The sequence below is a fragment of the Periplaneta americana genome, chromosome 15, assembly GCF_040183065.1.
Source record: "Periplaneta americana isolate PAMFEO1 chromosome 15, P.americana_PAMFEO1_priV1, whole genome shotgun sequence".
Lineage (NCBI taxonomy): Eukaryota > Metazoa > Arthropoda > Insecta > Blattodea > Blattidae > Periplaneta > Periplaneta americana.
In genome coordinates this window covers 18,494,501-18,514,284 of record NC_091131.1, presented here as the reverse complement: position 1 = coordinate 18,514,284, position 19,784 = coordinate 18,494,501, and the positions used below count along the sequence as shown (strand labels likewise).

The 19,784-nt window shown below is 34.8% G+C and overlaps 1 protein-coding gene across 2 annotated transcripts in view; it reads right to left on the bottom strand.

Moving 5' to 3' along the window:
• The window catches only part of LOC138714695 (acyl-CoA Delta(11) desaturase-like), a 30,581-nt gene extending 12,366 nt beyond the window's left edge, over positions 1-18,215 (bottom strand). The window contains exons 1-3 of one of the 2 annotated variants that reach the window (XM_069846759.1): positions 17,930-18,215; positions 10,388-10,518; positions 3,784-3,989 (exon numbers count right to left, since the gene is read on the bottom strand). In XM_069846759.1, the coding sequence (XP_069702860.1) occupies positions 3,784-3,989; positions 10,388-10,518; positions 17,930-18,098 (506 nt within the window). In that variant the 5' untranslated portion in view covers positions 18,099-18,215. The remainder of the gene's footprint in view (positions 1-3,783; positions 3,990-10,387; positions 10,519-17,929) is intronic. The other variant, XM_069846758.1, reaches the window with a different exon arrangement.
• Between the last annotated feature and the right edge of the window lie 1,569 nt (positions 18,216-19,784).

The window sequence follows — 19,784 nt, the reverse complement described above, 5'->3', positions numbered from 1 at the left end:
TTCCTCTCTCAGAGTGAGAGTCCAAGTTTCACAGCCATATAGAAGAACCGGTAATATAACTGTTTTATAAATTCTAACTTTCATATTTTTGGACAGCAGACTGGATGATAAGAGCTTCTCAACCGAATAATAACACGCATTTCCCATATTTATTCTGCGTTTAATTTCCTCCCGAGTGTCATTTATATTTGTTACTGTTGCTCATAAATGACACTCGGGGGGAAATTAAACGCAGAATAAATATGGGAAATGCGTGTTATTATTCGGTTGAGAAGCTCTTATCATCCAGTCTGCTGTTCAAAAATCTGAAAGTTAGAATTTATAAAACAGTTATATTACCGGTTGTTCTGTATGGTTGTGAAACTTGGACTCTCACTCTGAGAGAGGAACATAGGTTAAGGGTGTTTGAGAATAAGGTGCTTAGGAAAATATTTGGTGCTAAGCGGGATGAAGTTACAGGAGAATGGAGAAAGTTACACAACACAGAACTGCACGCATTGTATTCTTCACCTGACATAATCAGGAACTTAAAATCCAAACGTTTGAGATGGGCAGGGCATGTAGCACGTATGGGCGAATCCAGAAATGCATAGAAAGTGTGAGTTGGGAAGCCGGAGGGAAAAAGACCTTTAGGGAGGCCGAGACGTAGATGGGAGGATAATATTAAAATGGATTTGAGGGAGGTGGGATATGATGATAGAGACTTGATTAATCTTGCTCAGGATAGGGACCGCTGGCGGGCTTATGTGAGGGCGGCAATGAACCTTCGTGTTCCTTAAAAGCCATTTGTAAGTAAGTAAGTAATGATCACTTATTTATTTAAACACCGTGTGTATCAGTAGAGCAGCCGTGGCGAGAACGTGACTCGCGAGACGTTGTGGCTCGCAGTGATAGCTGTGCATTTCTCTTCATTCCTACCTTCCCCCACACCCACCCCCACCCTCCCCCACCTCTCACTCACTGGAGTCAAACTCCGTTCCATTTGTATTTGTCTCTGACCTGCGAGTGGCGTATGTCTCTCTCGAAATCATGTACTTCTACAAAAACGAAAGTTCCAAGTAGGATGAGAGGACGTATTTTTTTGCCGTCAATATGATGAGAATATTAAATGTATGATTTGTTGACAAGTATTACAAGGAAAACGGTTGTATAAAATAAAACGACATTATACTACATGTTACTCATGAAACATTAAAATTTTAAGTATTATTATTATTATTATTATTATTATTATTATTATTATCTTAATATATAAAATTGAATGTGGGTATGTATGTATATATGTATGTGTGTATGTTCTCTATATAAATCTACACGCTTTGACCGATATGTGCCAAAGTTTGCACATTTAATCTTCATAACCAGGAGAAGAACATAGGCTACATTAAAATTGTGCAAATGGAAGTTAAATTAATTAAAATTGTAAAAAATAAAAATAAATAGATCAAACACTCATGTGTAATATTAAAATGCAAAATCTTCTACAGTCAACTGTTTTTTATTATTGTCTGTTGTATTCAACATCGACTTACACGAGGCCATGGAAATTTTAACACGAAATTAAATTACATTGTTGTTACACATCATGAAGGCTAAAACTAGATAATTCATGCAATAAGTATCTTTACGCAATCCAGGACCGTATTATGAATTCCTCGATGCAGTTTTGTAGATAGTGAGCAGACTGTTTTATACAACTGAATTCTAGAATTCTTTGAAACTACAAGGTTTGCTACCACATAATTTACTTAATATTGAATAATCAATAGTACTATTGCGAAATATTGACCCACCAAAGTTATGCACGAATAAGAATTGGTATAAAAAACTCATACGAAATGTAATAGAATTGGTAATATTAACTGCAAAAATAAAAGGAGATGTTTTATTCTACGTATTGCTAGGATACTCATTCAATTTTAAGCAACTGTAATTTCAATGCCACTAGCATTTGTAATGGCCATATTAAAATGAAGCTCAAGGACAGTTGCTCAAAGTTGCAGACAGTAACTTAAAAACTGCGAGTTTTTCACATCCTCAACTATATTTTATACAAAGAAGTGAAAAAAAAAATATTTTACACATATCAATATGCAATTAAATGATGCTTTGTATGTATATATTGATTGGATGCTGAAACTGATCAGAAAGAGGAGAAGGAATTATATTTTCGTTGGGTTTTACTTTGTTTATAGTTTGATTTTTCTATTACTTTATTTGCATTTCTGGCGGTGTGGAAGAGAAGGCCTTATGACCTTAACTACACGAAAATAAATAAATAAAAACAAATGAGTAAATAAAACGAATAGGTAAATAAATAAAAACAAATAAATATATAAATAAAAACAAATAAATAAATAAATTTAAAACAACAGTTTAACGTCAGGCACATGATGAAATGTTTTCTTTTCGGTGGTTGATTTACAACTGTTTTAAATTGAGTTAACCCTGGCAGGCATTTGGCTAAGGAGTTCATTAATTCATATAAGTGACGTTAAGTAAAGATTCATCTTTATGGGCGGGGAAAGCTTAGTAAAGACAATTCGTTTTGGTTGTGTATAGTTAGGTTTCCGAGGTTTCCGAAAATTTGGATAACCCGTTTAATTAAAAATAGAAGCAGATAGGAAAACCCGGGCAACGCCGGGTGCTTTCAGCTAGTTATTATTATATTATCATCATCATCATTATCATCATCATCATCATCATCATCATCTCTGTACGTCGACCTTTTTTCAGCAGATGTACGAATAATGCGGTTAGCTCTTCAATTTAAACTCACAGATTTACAATGTGATGTCAAATGAAAGCTAGATGTAAAGACTTGACAAATGTTGAACTTTCAAATCTTTGCCAAAAAATAAATATCCGAAGCTTCGTTCTTTCGCTTGCTCTGTTGAAGCCATGTTCGCTACAACTTACGTTTGTGAAAAATTATTTTCAACAGTGAAAATAGTAAAAACCAAATTTAGATCACGACTGACAGACAAATACCTTCGTGATCAACTACGACTGGCAGTAAGTGACATAATTCCTGATTTTGAAACTCTGTCGCAGACACATTCTGAAGACAGTTAATTTTAAGTTGTGATATTGTGCATTTACTGTTCATTTCTCTCTTCGTTGCACGTACTAAACATTAGTTTGTAGCCTTGTACTGTAAAATTATATTTAAGTGCTTGACGTAAGGAAAATGAAAATCCGTTAATAAGTCAGACAGTTGCTTCACTTCCCCTTCGGGTGTCCGCCTCCCTCCATAGGTGCTATGCATGTTGAAGGTTACACAGTGGCTCGGCGCACATTAAATTTTCGCCACGGCTACAGTAGAGCATTGCCACAAGCCATTCTTGTATTCCTTTAGGTCGATTCACATTAAACGGAACGTCAGCGTCACGTCACTGACCGGTAACGTTGCGTCAAAATATTGCAAAACGCATTTTGTATGATAACGATCACATATAGGCCAGTCCACATCTGTGGAGTAACGGTCAGCGCGTCTGGCCGCGAAACCAGGTGGCCCGGGTTCGATTCCCGGTCGGGGCAAGTTACCTGGTTGAGGTTTTTTCCGGAGTTTTCCCTCAACCCAATATGAGCAAATGCTGGGTAACTATCGGTGTTGGACCCCGGACTCATTTCACCGGCATTATCACCTTCATCTCATTCAGACGCTAAATAACCAAAGATGTTGATAAAGCGTCGTAAAAAACCTAGTAAAAAACATATGGGCCTACAGGCAACGGCACGGAGAGTCTGGGATTCGGTATCAAAGAACGAAGTGTAACATACTTTTTGTGGAACTTGATGATAGGGTCGTTTTCTATATCGGAGAGATCCAGAGTCTTCATCTTCGCTTTGACTTCTGGGTGTTTTCGTACCATAATCCAACCAACGTGAGAGAAGAAAAATCCTCTCTTGGCATTATGAGGATCGGCGTCCGTGTCAGAATATTTATGATGCTGCCGGTGATCTCTCACCCAGATGTACAGGTCGTTCTGAAAAAAAAAATATTGTTCTCTTAGTTTGTCCAAAATGTTGTGATACAACACAAAGTTAGGAACATAACTTAGCTTAAAATAAAACAGTCGTGAAGATAGTGCAGCATTGGATTTTAAGAAATAAAACTTAAGAGGAAAAACAAGTTCAGTGTTATGAAGGATTATAGGTAGTAATGTTAAATTACAGTTGTAAAAATTATACTAGGTGAGCAAATTATCTCCCAGCCGGAAAGGAACAAGATTGCTATCCCCCACGACCGATTAAGTAGTGGGTCAGTGATGTCAAAGCAAACGCATTTTTCTGACCTTGACGTCGTGCGCGGCATCAAGCGCTGGGAATGGAAGGAGGGAGAATTATGTGCTGTATATGAATAAGCAGCCTGTTTGATTAAGAAAACAGTGGTGCACAAACTTCAAACGGAACTTGAAATTTTATGTCGTTATTTTTATATGGCTTCTTTCTATTTTATATTTTCTATATTATCTGTAAAACAAAAGTACTAACACCAATTTCTTAATATTGCACGTGTGTTTTAAACGTTAATAACTAGGACTAGGATTTTGATGACCTATAAATCATTAAAAAATGTCCTAAAAACAATACATTTATGACCTAAAAATCTTAAAAAAAAATGCCCTTAAAAATGCCCTAAAAGTTGATCTTATATTCTAAAATTGGCTTAGTAGGAAAAGGAGTTTTGTGCTACTTAATATTTAGACTAGTAATTAAATTAAATTCTAGTACCAACATTTAAGTTTATTTAATTTTACATAATTTTTTAAGTGGTACACTTTAATTAATTATTTTACCTGATGTAGTTTCCATGTAGCCCACCACAAGGCCACTCTTACACGGAATTAGCAAGTATAGAGGAGTCTATATTGAAGGGATGGTTGGACTGATCCATTACATAGGGCGTACTATGTTAAAAGGGCAATATTTGTGTAGAAAAACGATTAAAATATTATACAAAATAATGGGTATTAGCCACCGACATAGCTCGGTCGGTTAAGGCGCTTGCCTGCCGATCCGGAGTTGCGCTCGGGCGCGGGTTCGATTCTCGCTTGGGCTGATTATCTGGTTGAGTTTTTTCCGAGGTTTTTCCCAACCGTAAGGCAAATGTCAGGTAATCTATGGCGGATCCTCGGCCTTATCTCGCCAAATGTCATGTCACTATCACCAACTCAATCGATGCTAAATAACCTCGTAGTTGGTACAGCGTCGTTAAATAACCAAGTAAAAAATGAAGTGTATTATTGGACAAAATATGTAGACAAAATATCAAAGGAAATAAACATTATTTTATATTGATAATGGGGATTTATGGCCAAAATTAAATGAAAATGCTTCAAAAATGTCCGAATAACACAAAAGATGCTCTTATGAGTTAAAACAGGCAAAAAATTAAAAAAAAATGCCCTAACAAATACGTCTTAAAACAGTTTATCACATAACATAAAAATACTAAAGCGGCTATGTTTCTGGCTTACTAGAAAAAAGATGCAATTTCATCAAAATCCTAGCCCTATTAATAATATAATAAAGAGTTAAGAAGGAATATTCACATAAATTCCCTAGTACTACAACTATACTGTACTAAGTGAATTAAACACATCATTCATAAAGAAGGAGAGATTGCAAAGAAAGAGCTTGAGTATCACATGGTAAGTTGAAATTGATATTGATGGTATCTTTAGCCTTATAAAAGTAACCAATAAATTAATAAAAACAATCTTATAGCACAAAGCAAAGATACCTAGGTATATATTTTAACTGTAACTAATATTACATAACAAAACTCTTACCGCATTATGCTTTTAAGGTGATTTGGTACGCAACTTCCTATCAACAGAATATGAAATTATTTTCTCGAAATCTGCTGAAGCTATAGAGCTGACGTTTTTACAACACATGGGCACATAGCTTTTGTTTATGATGTAACAGTAGTTGCTTTGTTAAATCATTTCCTTAGAAACATTTTCCATGCGAATCTTTTCAACATTTTCAATACACTATCTTCAATATTACGTATTTGCGATTTATTAGATGTACGAAAACATTGTTTCAGTACCAGCAAGGCTACTAAATAATCTTATCAAAAAATTTCACTTTTCTGTAAAAAAAGTTGAGAAAATATTCCTTTTGAATAAAAAAGCAAACTTATGAAAAATGAATATTAAAATTAAAACTTACATTCTTATAATGCACTTATACTTCTCAGACAAATATAAAAATTAACATGGATACAGTTTTAATAAGTTCTCTTTTCTTTATCCATTGAATCAGTGCTGGCCTTCCCTGTATATAGCTCGACCAAGCGGCATATACTACCTCTTTCGTGTGTCTCCTTTCCGTTGTAAAGCGCTCAGGCTCTTGTGAGCTCTAAAGCGCGCATTTGCGCCTATGGGCGTCAGTTGACATGACTGTAGTAGGCTATACGCTAAATCACGACATAAATCACACCTCTCGTCATTTATAATAGAAGTCGAGACCAGGCGAGAAATTTTCAGAGTATGTTTAAATCTGCGTCACTAAATTACGTATTAACTGGTTATAATATTAAAAAAATATTTTACATTAAGAGTTTGTGATTTATCGAATTATTGACAGATTCTGTTCTTTAACAAAACATTTTCAACTTTTTCTCCTCACCTGGAAACATAATGGCATTGTAAACAACGTGACTACTTGTAAATAATTCTTCAATTCCTTCTTTCTTCATTAGAAAACTTGCTGGCATTACAAGAAACATGATGAGATATTTTGTATATAACCCTTCAATTCTTTTTCTGTTTATATGAAAATCTAATGGCATTAGGAACAACAAGATCAGCTTATTTGTATTTGCAGTCTTCTATAACAATCCCTGAGTTTATTTTACCGATCATATTATCGGAAGTTTATCATAATGTAAATAATTAATTTATGAGAAAAGTATCACAATCTAGATATGGATCTTTTTTATTATAAAGACTGCTTCATAAATGCACAAACTGCAGGGATAACACGTGGACAATGAAACAAGACAAAAAACCAACTGTTTTAGAAATATGGCATCATCACTGTGGCCACCAACTGAATACACCTTGTAGGCTATATGTGCAACCCCATTTCTTATCTGTCAGAATTAATGGTCGTGCGTACCTTCATGTTTGCAATATAAGCTATGCTACGTATTGGATGATTTGCTTCTTTGGGAAAGACAGCTGTGATACATGAATGACTTAGAACCGGCTCACTTTCATTTGAACGTTCATTAGTTCTTACGGACAAGCTTTCACAATAGGTATATCGGCCATGGCTTAACCCTATGGCCTCCCAGGTCCCCCGACTTCAATCTTCTGGTATTTTTTTAGTATATTTGAAATTTTTTGTGTTTTACAGCCCTGTTGATAATGTTAACGAACTCGGAAACATATTTTAATGGTCGTCAGCGCATTAGAAATGCACCATGGATGTACGAATGTCGATGAGGAAACATGCTGATATCTGCCTTATCATGAACGATGGCCTTATTGAGGATATGTTAAACACTGTCTTCCTTCAGTGCTTATCAGATGTTATGGATTCCATAGATTTCGGACCTAGGTATCTTATGTCATTTTGTCTTGTTTCTTTGTCTTCTACTCACCCCTGCAGTTTGTACCTATACTTACGAAACACCCCATAGAAACTGTCTCTGAATTTACTATAAATATTGATGTCAGGGACTCGTAATTGTTCATCACGTTTTTCGGTTTGTTAATACTATTTATCAATTTTACTCCGAAGCATCTAACATGTGCCAAAATTCAAATTTACACAATTTTGAACGGCAGAATCTTTGTTGGAAGGAAAAGACAGAGTCGCCTGGAGGTTGCGTTAAATTTTCTGGGTAACCGTAGAAGTGAGAACTATGAAGAACTAGTGCAAAATTTACTGTTGGCGTATGGAACTATGGGTTGTAACATGTGCTGAAAATTCACTTCCTTCACTTCCATCTCTACCTTTCCCCCGAGAATTGTGTTAAGCATGATGAACGCTTTCATCAAGGAATTTCAACTATTGAAAAAAAGAGACCGAGGACAGTGGAGTACCAATATGCTAGCAGACTATTGTTGGACTTTATCTCGTGATGTACCTGATGCCCAGTATGAAAGAAAATGCAGAAAAAGAAAGCTGTAATCTTCTGAAGAGTGAATATTTAATCTCATTTGCATTATATAAAGCAGTATTTTGAATAGATATAAATTCGAAAATTTCTCAAAAACCGTAACCAACAACTGTTCTTTAATGTCATATTCGTATTCAGGAGGCTCAAATTATATAGAAAACATGTATCACATGCCCAGCGCAAAAGAAAAGTTAAAATTTGTTGCGCAGTATTGTTAATTACTATCAAAATAAAAGCGAGAAATTTCCGTGAACTTGAAAATATATCTGTATGTGTGTCGAATACAGAACCCAGATTTGAGAAGCTACTTTCTGAAAAAAAAGGCACATTTAACGCATCATCTATTTTTTACTTAAGTACTGTATTATTTTTTTATTTTCATGTTCAACGTTGTTAATATTTAATTAATTTTTATTTATTTATTTATTTAATCTGGCAGAGCTAAGGCCAGTAGGCCTTCTCTTCCGCCCAGCCAGACTCTAATTCTAATTGAATACAATTGCTTACATAATTATTACATTAATATCTAGACCATAAAACAACATGAAAGTAAATAATGAAAAGTTGGATAAGTAATGTTAGTGTGACAATAATAAACATTGGTAAGAAATAGTTATAATAATAATAATAATAATACTAATAATACTAATAATAATAATAATAATAATAATAATAATGAGATAATTTAGATATTTATCCGTGATATATATATAACAATTAAACATTGAGAAACTTGAAACAGCTATTATTGTTAACAAGAATTGTTAGAAAAATATTTCGTTAGCCTATTCTTAAATTGGTTTGATGTCTGACAGTCCCTGACATTACTCGGTAGGGAATTCCAAAGTCGAGGAACAGCCACAGTGAAAGAAGATGAATATGAGGATGTTCGGTGGGAGGGAATGGATAATATTGAGGAGTGATGTGATCGTGTGTCTAGGTTATGATGGGTGGATAAATTTTGAAAACGGGACGCAAGATGGACAGGAGTGGAGAAATGCAATATGTGAAAGAGAAGAGAAAGACAGTGGATTTTCCTACGATCTTCTAGACGGAGCCAGGACAACATTTCGAGGGATGGTGTTAAGTGATCAGCCCGGCGAATATTGCAGACGAAACGGACGCACATATTATGAACACGTTGTAGTCTCTGCGCCGAAGTAACGCTTAGGTCAGTAAGCAGAATGTCACAGTAATCGACGTGGGGAATCACGAGTGTTTGCACTAACATTTTTGTGATGGAAAATGGTAGAAACTTCTTCAATCGCCTAAACGGGTGGATTAATGAGAATACTTTTTTGCAGGTTTCTGCAACTTGAATGTTCCAATTTAAACTTTTATCCATATAAATACCTAGATTGCAAATCAAGATTTTCAGGTATAACTCCCTGTAAAGTTGATTTGATTAATTTCGAGGGAAAAATTGTTCCGGAGCCGGGTATCGAACCCGGGGCCTTTGGTTTAACGTACCAACGCTCTACCACTGAGCTACTCGGGAACTCTAACCGACACCGATCCAATTTTTCCCTCTATATCCACAGACCTCAAAGTGGGCTGACAACTGTCAAGCAACCAACTTCGAGTGCACACTAACTCCGTGTGACTTAAATTGTGGTTTTCTGTTAACGAACAGAGGGAAAAATTGGATCGGTGTCGGTTAGAGTTCCCGAGTAGCTCAGTGGTAGAGCGTTGGTACGTTAAACCAAAGGCCCCGGGTTCGATACCCGGCTCCGGAACAAATTTTCCCTCGAAATTATTCAAATACCTAGATTCTTTACTGATTCACTGAACGGAATTTCGGTGCCGTATATTTTAATCGGGGACAAATTTGGTATGGTAATAGTGCTTAACAAACGTGAATGGCTCACAATGACTGATTTAGTTTAAGTCGGAATTTCCGTGTCCATGTCCAGATTGAGTCCAGATTGTCATTAATTTTAGTTATTGCATCATTTATTTCGTCAGTGTGGAATTTTACGTATATTTGAAGGTCGTCTGCATAGAGATGGTGTCGGCAGTACTTTAGAGATTCTGATATGTCGTTGATATAAACTGTAAATAGTAAAGGGCCAATAACTGATCCCCGTGGGATCCCTGGCCTCTATGTTAATAAGAGATATTTTGTTCTATTTTGCAAATCGTATCGCAAACCTCCAAGTCATACTTTGGAAATTACTCTCTTAGATCATTATTCACATTAAATGCATTTAATTGGTAGATTTTAAAATTGTGTAATGTTACCTCTCCAGACATGGTGAACAGAAGCATGAATATAAATCTGAGGACTTGGTTCATCTTGAAGGTACGATGTGTGAAGTAGCGATGTGCGCCGACGGTTATGCCCGCTCCAGACAAGATGAATACCCAGTACCCTGTCAACAAACACGGGGAATACCTATACTTTTAAATTAAGATCTGGTAAATGAGGAACATACTAGAAATTAATAGGATTACTGGCACAGAATGCATCTTTCGCGTTCACTTTCATCGTGGAAATAGAGTAAGACGATCATCTTTTGACGTGGAACGTGGATACATCTTTAAAATCCGTATCCTCTAGGAAATGCTGAGCGAAAAAAAATAATAACTTAATTCGAATTCAGCTAATAACTCAAAAAGTGTAATCGAAGCCAAAATATGAATTCTGACTTCAGTCGTCGAATGATAGAAGCACCTAACAAATAGCAACGTCAAATTGGAGTGATATAAATTGCCTCCGAAATGGCCTTCTGTATGTTAGAGATGGAGTATGTAAATTGCCTTCTGTTTACTAGAGATATAGTACGTAAACTGACTTCTGTTTACTAGAGATGTTGTATGTAAATTGCCTTCTGTTAGAGATGTAGTACATAAACTGACTTCTGTTTACTAGAGATGTAGTACAAAAATTGTCTTCTGTATACTAGAGATGTAGTACATAAATTGTCTTCTGTTTACTAGAGATATAGTACGTAAACTGACTTCTGTTTACTAGAGATGTAGTACATAAATTGTCTTCTGTTTACTAGAGATGTAGTACATAAACTGACTTCTGTTTACTAGAGATGTAGTACATAAATTGTCTTCTGTTTACTAGAGATGTAGTACATAAATTGTCTTCTGTTTACTAGAGATATAGTACGTAAACTGACTTCTGTTTACTAGAGATGTAGTACATAAATTGTCTTCTGTTTACTAGAGATGTAGTACATAAATTGTCTTCTGTTTACTAGAGATGTAGTACATAAATTGTCTTCTGTTTACTAGAGATGTAGTACGTAAACTGACTTCTGTTTACTAGAGATGTAGTACGTAAACTGACTTCTGTTAACTAGAGATATAGTACGTAAACTGACTTCTGTTTACTAGAGATGTTGTACGTAAATTGACTTCTGTTTACGAGAGATGTTGTATGTAAATTGCCTTTTGTTTACTAGAGATGATGTACGTAAATTGCCTTTTGTTTACTAAAGATGTAGTACGTAAATTGTCTTCTGTTTACTAGAGATGTAGTACTTAAATTGTCTTCTGTTTACTAGAGATGTAGTACTTAAATTGTCTTCTGTTTACTAGAGATGTAGTAAGTAAATTGTCTTCTGTTTACTAGAGATGTAGTACTTAAATTGTCTTCTGTTTACTAGAGATGTAGTACATAAATTGTCTTCTGTTTACTAGAGATGTAGTACATAAATTGTCTTCTGTTTACTAGAGATATAGTACGTAAACTGACTTCTGTTTACTAGAGATGTAGTACATAAATTGTCTTCTGTTTACTAGAAATGTAGTACATAAATTGTCTTCTGTTTACTAGAGATGTAGTACTTAAATTGTCTTCTGTTTACTAGAGATGTAGTACTTAAATTGTCTTCTGTTTACTAGAGATGTAGTACATAAATTGTCTTCTGTTTACTAGAGATGTAGTATTTAAATTGTCTTCTGTTTACTAGAGATGTAGTACTTAAATTGTCTTCTGTTTACTAGAGATGTAGTACATAAATTGTCTTCTGTTTACTAGAGATGTAGTGCGTAAATTGTCTTCTGTTTATTAGAGATGTAGTACTTAAATTTTTTTCTGTTTACTAGAGATGTAGTACATAAATTGTCTTCTGTTTACTAGAGATGTAGTACGTAAATTGCCTTTTGTTTGCTACAGATGTAGTACGTAAATTGCCTTTTGTTTACTAGAGATGTTGTACGTAAATTGCCTTTTGTTTACTAAAGATGTAGTACGTAAATTGCCTTCTGTTTACTAGAGATGTAGTATGTAAATTGTCTTCAGTTTACTAGAGATGTAGTACTTAAATTGTCTTCTGTTTACTAGAGATGTAGTACATAAATTATCTTCTGTTTACTAGAGATATAGTACGTAAACTGACTTCTGTTTACTAGAGATGTAGTACATAAATTGTCTTCTGTTTACTAGAGATGTAGTACGTAAATTGTCTTCTGTTTACTAGAGATGTAGTACGTAAATTGTCTTCTGTTTACTAGGGATGTAGTACATAAATTGTCTTCTGTTTACTAGAGATGTAGTACATAAATTGTCTTCTGTTTACTAGAGATGTAGTACTTAAATTGTCTTCTGTTTACTAGAGATGTAGTACGTAAATTGCCTTTTGTTTACTAGAGATGTTGTACGTAAATTGCCTTCTGTTTACTAGAGATATAGTACGTAAACTGACTTCTGTTTACTAGAGATGTAGTACATAAATTGTCTTCTGTTTACTAGAGATGTAGTACGTAAATTGTCTTTTGTTTACTAAAGATGTAGTACGTAAATTGCCTTTTGTTTACTAAAGATGTAGTACGTAAATTTCCTTTTGTTAACTAGAGATGTTGTACGTAAATTGCCTTCTGTTTACTAGAGATATAGTACGTAAACTGACTTCTGTTTACTAGAGATGTTGTACGTAAATTGCCTTCTGTTTACTAGAGATGTAGTACTTAAATTGCCTTCTGTTTACTAGAGATTTAGTACGTAAACTGACTTCTGTTTACTAGAGATGTTGTACTTAAATTGCCTTCTGTTTACTAGAGATATAGTATGTAAACTGACTTCTGTTTACTAGAGATGTTGTACGTAAATTGCCTTTTGTTTACTAAAGATGTAGTAGGCTATGTATATTGACTCCCATTTGTCGAAGATATCGAATCTTGAAAATCGCCACTTTCTGATAGTAGTTAACACGGTACTATTTATTCATCCGACAAAATGACGTCATAGTATGTGGTGTATCGGACGATAGAAAACAAAAAATGTGAAAACAATTGAATGAGGTGTATAAACAATTGAATGCTGTTTCATATTGAAGTATAAAAATATTGGGGTGCCGTTTGAAATTTCAAAGTGGGATGACTAGGGGTGAGGGTGAAACCAAAAATTCAATTAAGCCTAGTTTTGGCTTCCCCCTCAATATCTAAATTGACCTATTATTTATTTAAATTGAATTCATTTTTCATAGTTATTTAGACTGGGAAGTTTTTAAAAATGAAAGCCCTGTAGGCTTATATTTATACCTTTCATACCTAAATACTCACCAATTGAATATAGAGGATTTAAAAGAACCATTTATGAATTCTTAATTTAAAAGAAAAAATATTTAATAATCTTAAGTTATCAGGCAGTTTATTGCATAATTTCAGCCCAAGATACCTGACTATTTTTAATCTTATTGAACCTTAAATATGGAAGGTTGACTTTATTCCTAAGTCTTATCTGGTAAGAGTGTTGGTCTCTTCTTAGGCTAAAATTATCTAAGAAATTGTTTAGTCAACTGTCCGAAGATAGGTTTGATCCTCATAAGTGACACCAATAACGCATCACTTATGAGGTAACTAAGCCAGGAAGTTATAATAAATTTTCCTCAATCCACCCCCATATAGTAATGCCATATCTAATGACAGATTCACAATAAGAGAAGTATGCCTTTTTCATATAATGATATCACAGTCTACTATATACACTCACGAAGCTTGAGTTTTGAGGGTGCTAGAAACAATAGACTGTGACGGTACTATTTTGCATTGCCTGTAATGAGGCGATATTAGCGATCCTAGTGGTGAGCAACTATCTAATGTTTGCATATGTACTACGTATTGAGCTTCGCGACTGTATATACTAGACTGTGGTGAAATGTAATACAATTTTTAAAAATTATTTATATTTGCCCCCGCATAAATTGACCCAAGTCTTTTCACAGCCTTTATAATTCTCAGTTCTGTGAATCTCGTCCGAGTATTAATGAATGTTCTTTACAAAATACAAACTATGACTATCACAAAATTAATTCAATGAATACTGGAAAATGTAATAATCCTATATTCGTCACAGTATCGGAAAGGGCAATTAACGCGACTTGGATGCCAAACGGATTGGCTTATTGAACAAAGTTCGAACATGACCTATATCTAACCTCTTGTACAAATGACTTTTAAGGAACCCGCAGGTTCATTGCCGCCCTCACATAAGCCCGCCATCGTTCCCTATCCTGTGCATGATTCCAGTCTCTATCATCATATCCCACCTCCCTCAAATCCATTTTAATATTATCCTCCCATCTACGTCTCGGCCTCCCTAAAGGTCTTTTTCCCTCCGGTCTCCCAACTAACACTCTATATGCATTTCTGGATTCGCCCATACGTGCTACATGCCCTGCCCATCTCAAACGTCTGGATTTAATGTTCCTAATTATGTCAGGTGAAGAATACAATGCGTGCAGTTCTGTGTTGTGTAACTTTCTCCATTCTCCTGTAACTTCATCCCGCTTAGCCCCAAATATTTTCCTAAGCACCTTATTCTCAAACACCCTTAATCTCTCTTCCTCTCTCAAAGTGAGAGTCCAAGTTTCACAAGCATACAGAACAACCGGTAATATTACTGGTTTATAAATTCTAACTTTCAGATTTTTTGACAGCAGACTGGATGATAAAAGCTTCTCAACCGAATAATAACAAGCATTTCCCATATTTATTCTGTGTTTAATTTCCTCCCGAGTGTCATTTATATTTGTTACTATTGCTCCCAGATATTTGAATACAATATCAACAATAGGCCTATCAATATTTGAATATCAATATCTAACCTCTTAACAATTTTTAAATAAATTTCATAAATAATTAATTTAATTTTTAACTATTTTCTTCTGTAACATTTTGAAATAAATTTCACAGCACATATAGCTTCAAAGCAGCATTTTTAGCAATTCCTACCACAGTCCAGAGTCTATTGAAAATGCGAGGTGAAATTGTGAATTAATTTCCTAACGGATTCTAGGCGGGTATTGAAGTATGGTCCAATTTCTGGTTCAAACCTTAGGATTCTTTGCTCAAGTAGGACGCAGTCATATAAACAATGTCTGCGCGCGTTCTTAGCTGGGAGCCGAGCTGAGCAAATCTCTCATTTGATAAAGCGCCATTAAATAATCTATTAAAAGTATATTATGCATCGAGAATATAATGATAGCAATTAAGACGCGAGTATGTTTGTTTATGAAACGAGCGCAAGCTCGTTTCATAATTTTCATACGAGCGCCTTAATTACCATTATAGGCAAGTTTCATACGACTTTTTATGCTCGACCATATTTCTAACTTGAAATTATTCAGAAGTATTCATTTTATTCGCATCTGACTGAAGAGCGGGTGACCTTGTGCATAGCTCGTAAATTGTGAGATGTGCGCAGACGCGAAAGTATTTATTTTCTCCGAGGAACAATAATGTAATTGACGTTGATATAATCTAGAGAATAACATGAACTAATTTTGATATCACCTGGAAATTGATTTAGAATAGAAAAACGAGATGACAAATTGAATTTATTTGAATATTATTTACAACTAGCCGTACCCGTGCGCTCCGCTGCACCCGTTAGAAATAAATATAAATTAATTACATAATTAAAATAGGACATTTGATCCAGGGAACATTCGTGTTTGATAGAAGGATAAATCGTTTAATATGTTACGTACTTAATTTAAATTGTATTTAAAATATTAAAATGCGGTTATTTTGATCCAGAGACACTCATTTGGTTCAATGACAATTCCTTTGACATGTTTCTTAATTGTTATTACCAATTATTTTTGGAAAAGCGAAAATTAACAGAAAAATTTTGGCTACAGATTTATTATTATATTACATTATATTATATTATATTATATTATATTATATTATATTATATTATATTATATTATGTAAAAAGTGTGTTGACAACGGATGTACTCGAATTAGAAAGTTTTTAATTTGTTGTGGGAGCTCTTGAATCTCAGGAGGAACAACTTTTACAACAGCGCAACATAATCTGCTTGGCTCATTACCAAATTTTTTTCCATTGCATTTATTGCATATGTATTTTATGTATTTTAACACGATTCAATTGAGCATAGTTAAAATCTGAATTATAAAATAATGGATTGCTAAGCTAACGTACTATTACTGCATACTAAATCAATACACTCTCGTTGTTCGTTAATTCTCTGAGATAAAAATGAATATGTTCATAAACATTATTATAAGAAATACAGGAAATGAATATACAGAATAACCTATCAAGTTTTCTGTGCATAAGAAGCTATTTTAATCTTACCTGTCCTCAATTCACTCACAAGTTACTGTAATAACATTATAGCATTATGTCCATCCAGAGAAACTACGCTTTCCAATGATGAAATAATAATTAATTATACAAATCGGTTAATTTAGCTTCCGATATATTACTTCATACAAACACAGAAACATTGTCTGTAGGCTATGTTTCATAGCTTTCGATTGTTGTGTCCAAGGCCCCTTATAGACGAATTCATTTGTTTTTTATTTCAATACACCACCTTAGATGGTAGTTATTTTAATTTTAAAACTCATTTATCTCATTAAATATCAGTCCTATCAAAATGTTGTAGAGAATAACACTTATCAGAAATAATTTTTAAAGAAACTTTTGTTATGTAACATATTTCACAAAAATCAATAATAAGCGAGATATTTCGATTTATTTAATTCAGACCCCCTTATAAACCCCCTTTTAAATAATGTATTTTGAATGCCATATAGCCTAAAATCTAAGTTACAACGAACTTAATTTATATTGCAATTTTCATCGAAATCGGTTCAGCCATTATCGCGTGAAAGGGTAACAAACATACATGCAGACAGACAGACAGACGTACATACAAAAAAAAAAAAATCAAAAAAGCGATTTTCGGTTTCAGGGTGGTTAATTATATATGTTAGGACCAACTATTTTTGAAAAATCGAAAATTACCAGAAAAATTTCGGCTACAGATTTATTATTAGGTCCACACCTGTGGAGTAACGGTTAGAGCGTCTAGCCGTGAAACCAGGTGGCCCGGGTTCGATTCCCGGTCGGGGCAAGTTGCCTGGTTGAGGTTTTTTCCGGGGTTTTCCCTCAACCCAATATGAGCAAATGCTGGGTAACTTTCGGTGTTGGACCCCGGACTCATTTCACCGGCATTATCACCTTCATCTCATTCAGACGCTAAATAACCTAAGCTGTTGATAAAGCGTCGTAAAATAACCTAATAAAATAAAATAAATTTATTATTAGTAGTATAGATTAACGCTAATTATTATAGTAACAGAACATAGCCTTCTGCGACAGTATTGGATTTCCAGCCTCCGTGACGTTTCCCTCGTCTTTCGATTGCATGTCCGAGAATAATCGAAAACCTGAACTTTAATGAATAGGCGTACTTTAATGACATGCATTAAAGGACTGCTACCAGGTGTATAATTACTACATTTCGGCATGGGCGAGCATAAAAGTAAATAAGTGCCGTGTACACTCACCATAAAACATAGTGACGAACTTGGCGTTTACAACGAAGTAGTAGAGGCCGTACAAGCCAGCGACGTGGACTAGCACCATGCCAATCGCAATCTTCCACACAATGTCATATTTCCGCTCGGGTTCTATTTTCAATGCCTCCAACGCTGCCTCCAGCTTCTTGTAGTCCATGGTTGTGGTTATGCCTTCCTCACGCTGCCCAGGTTCTTTATATGAGTTCTCTTGCTCCGATTCCCACGGCTTAACCCATTTGCGTAACTGGAGAAGGAAACGTGTTGCAAGATATTTGTGCAACCATGAATGTCTGATGCGTTATTGAAAAGAATAGGATGCGCAGTAGTTTCTGCATTATCGAGTTCATCCTTTGTGCCTCAAATGCTTTTGTTTTATGCTACACATGCATATCATCAAGGCCAGAGCACTACGAGGCGGTTGTGGCGAGTTTTGAATGCCACATTCGTATCAACTGTCTCCTATTTCGTTTTCGATGTAGGGTCATCAACTTTCAGGTAAGATTGTTATTGTTTAGTCAACTGTCCGGAGACAGGTTTTAACCTCATAAGAGGGTAATTTCCTAGAAGACGGGCAAAATCCAACATGGCTGACGAAAACTACCAAAAACGTTCTGCCAACTATGAAGCTCAAATGTCACCAAACATCATATAATCGAAGATGGAAAATCAAATATATATCCATATTTTAGAGATGAACAAGCCCTCCAAAAAATTAAAATATATTTAATTTTTCATCTTTGATTTTTTTGGCTTTTGGTGGCATTCGAACTTCATAGTTGACAGTACTTTTCTGGCAGTTTTCGTCCGCACTTTACTCCCAAAAACCACTAAAACACAAAACATAATAATTTATAATCTTATCAAATAAAATTCAATTCTCATTTATGTCTTCAATGACAACCACTTCACTTCCAATATATGACACAGGCTTTAAGGCAATCTAAACAAACTATTCAGGCAACAAAATCAATCCTGGAAAGACACAAGCAATCATATTAGGACACAAACGGCAAACCGACGCTGTAAAGCACCTCGACATTTCCCCCGTTAAAGTAAGTACAGTGCATATCCCTTTCAGTTCTTTGGTAAAAAATCTTGGCATTCACATGGATAATAATCACAACTGGGACATGCAAATCACAGAAACCTGCAGAAAAGTATATTCTATTATTCATGTGCTAAAAAGGATAAATGTTCATCTTCCCTCTTGCTTAAAAAAGTCCCTTGTGCAGACCCTTGTATTTCCCCATTTTGACTATGCTGACATTTTACTGACTGACCTTTCCAGCGACAACAAAATGAAACTTCAACGTGCTCATAATTTGTGTGTACGTTTTGTAAGCAATGTTCGTAAATATGATCATATTACCCCATCCCTGGAAGCAATAGGTTGGCTTAAACTAGATAAGAAAAGAAATTTACATTCACTTCTCTTTCTCTTCGAAATCTTGAACTCTTCTATTCCTTCGTACCTGTCGTCTCGCTTCACTTACCTTTCTTCCCACCACAATCTGAACACACGCTCTCGCCATGAAACAATACTAACAATACCATCCCATCGCACCTCCTCATACTCATCCTCTTTCACAATAGCCCTGCCAAGACTCTGGAATTCGTTACCTGCTAGCATCAGGGACTGTCGAAATAAAATTCAATTCAAACGCAAACTTACTAGGCACTTGGTCAGTAATTGAGACTCGTTCAGACATGGTTTCTTGTAAATAGTTCTTTTAATCTACCACAAAATATCTCAATATCCGGTAATTTCATCACTATAGAATTTTGTTATTGTAGGTTTAATTTGTAATTTAGTAAATACAAAAATATTCTTTGTTCTTAACTT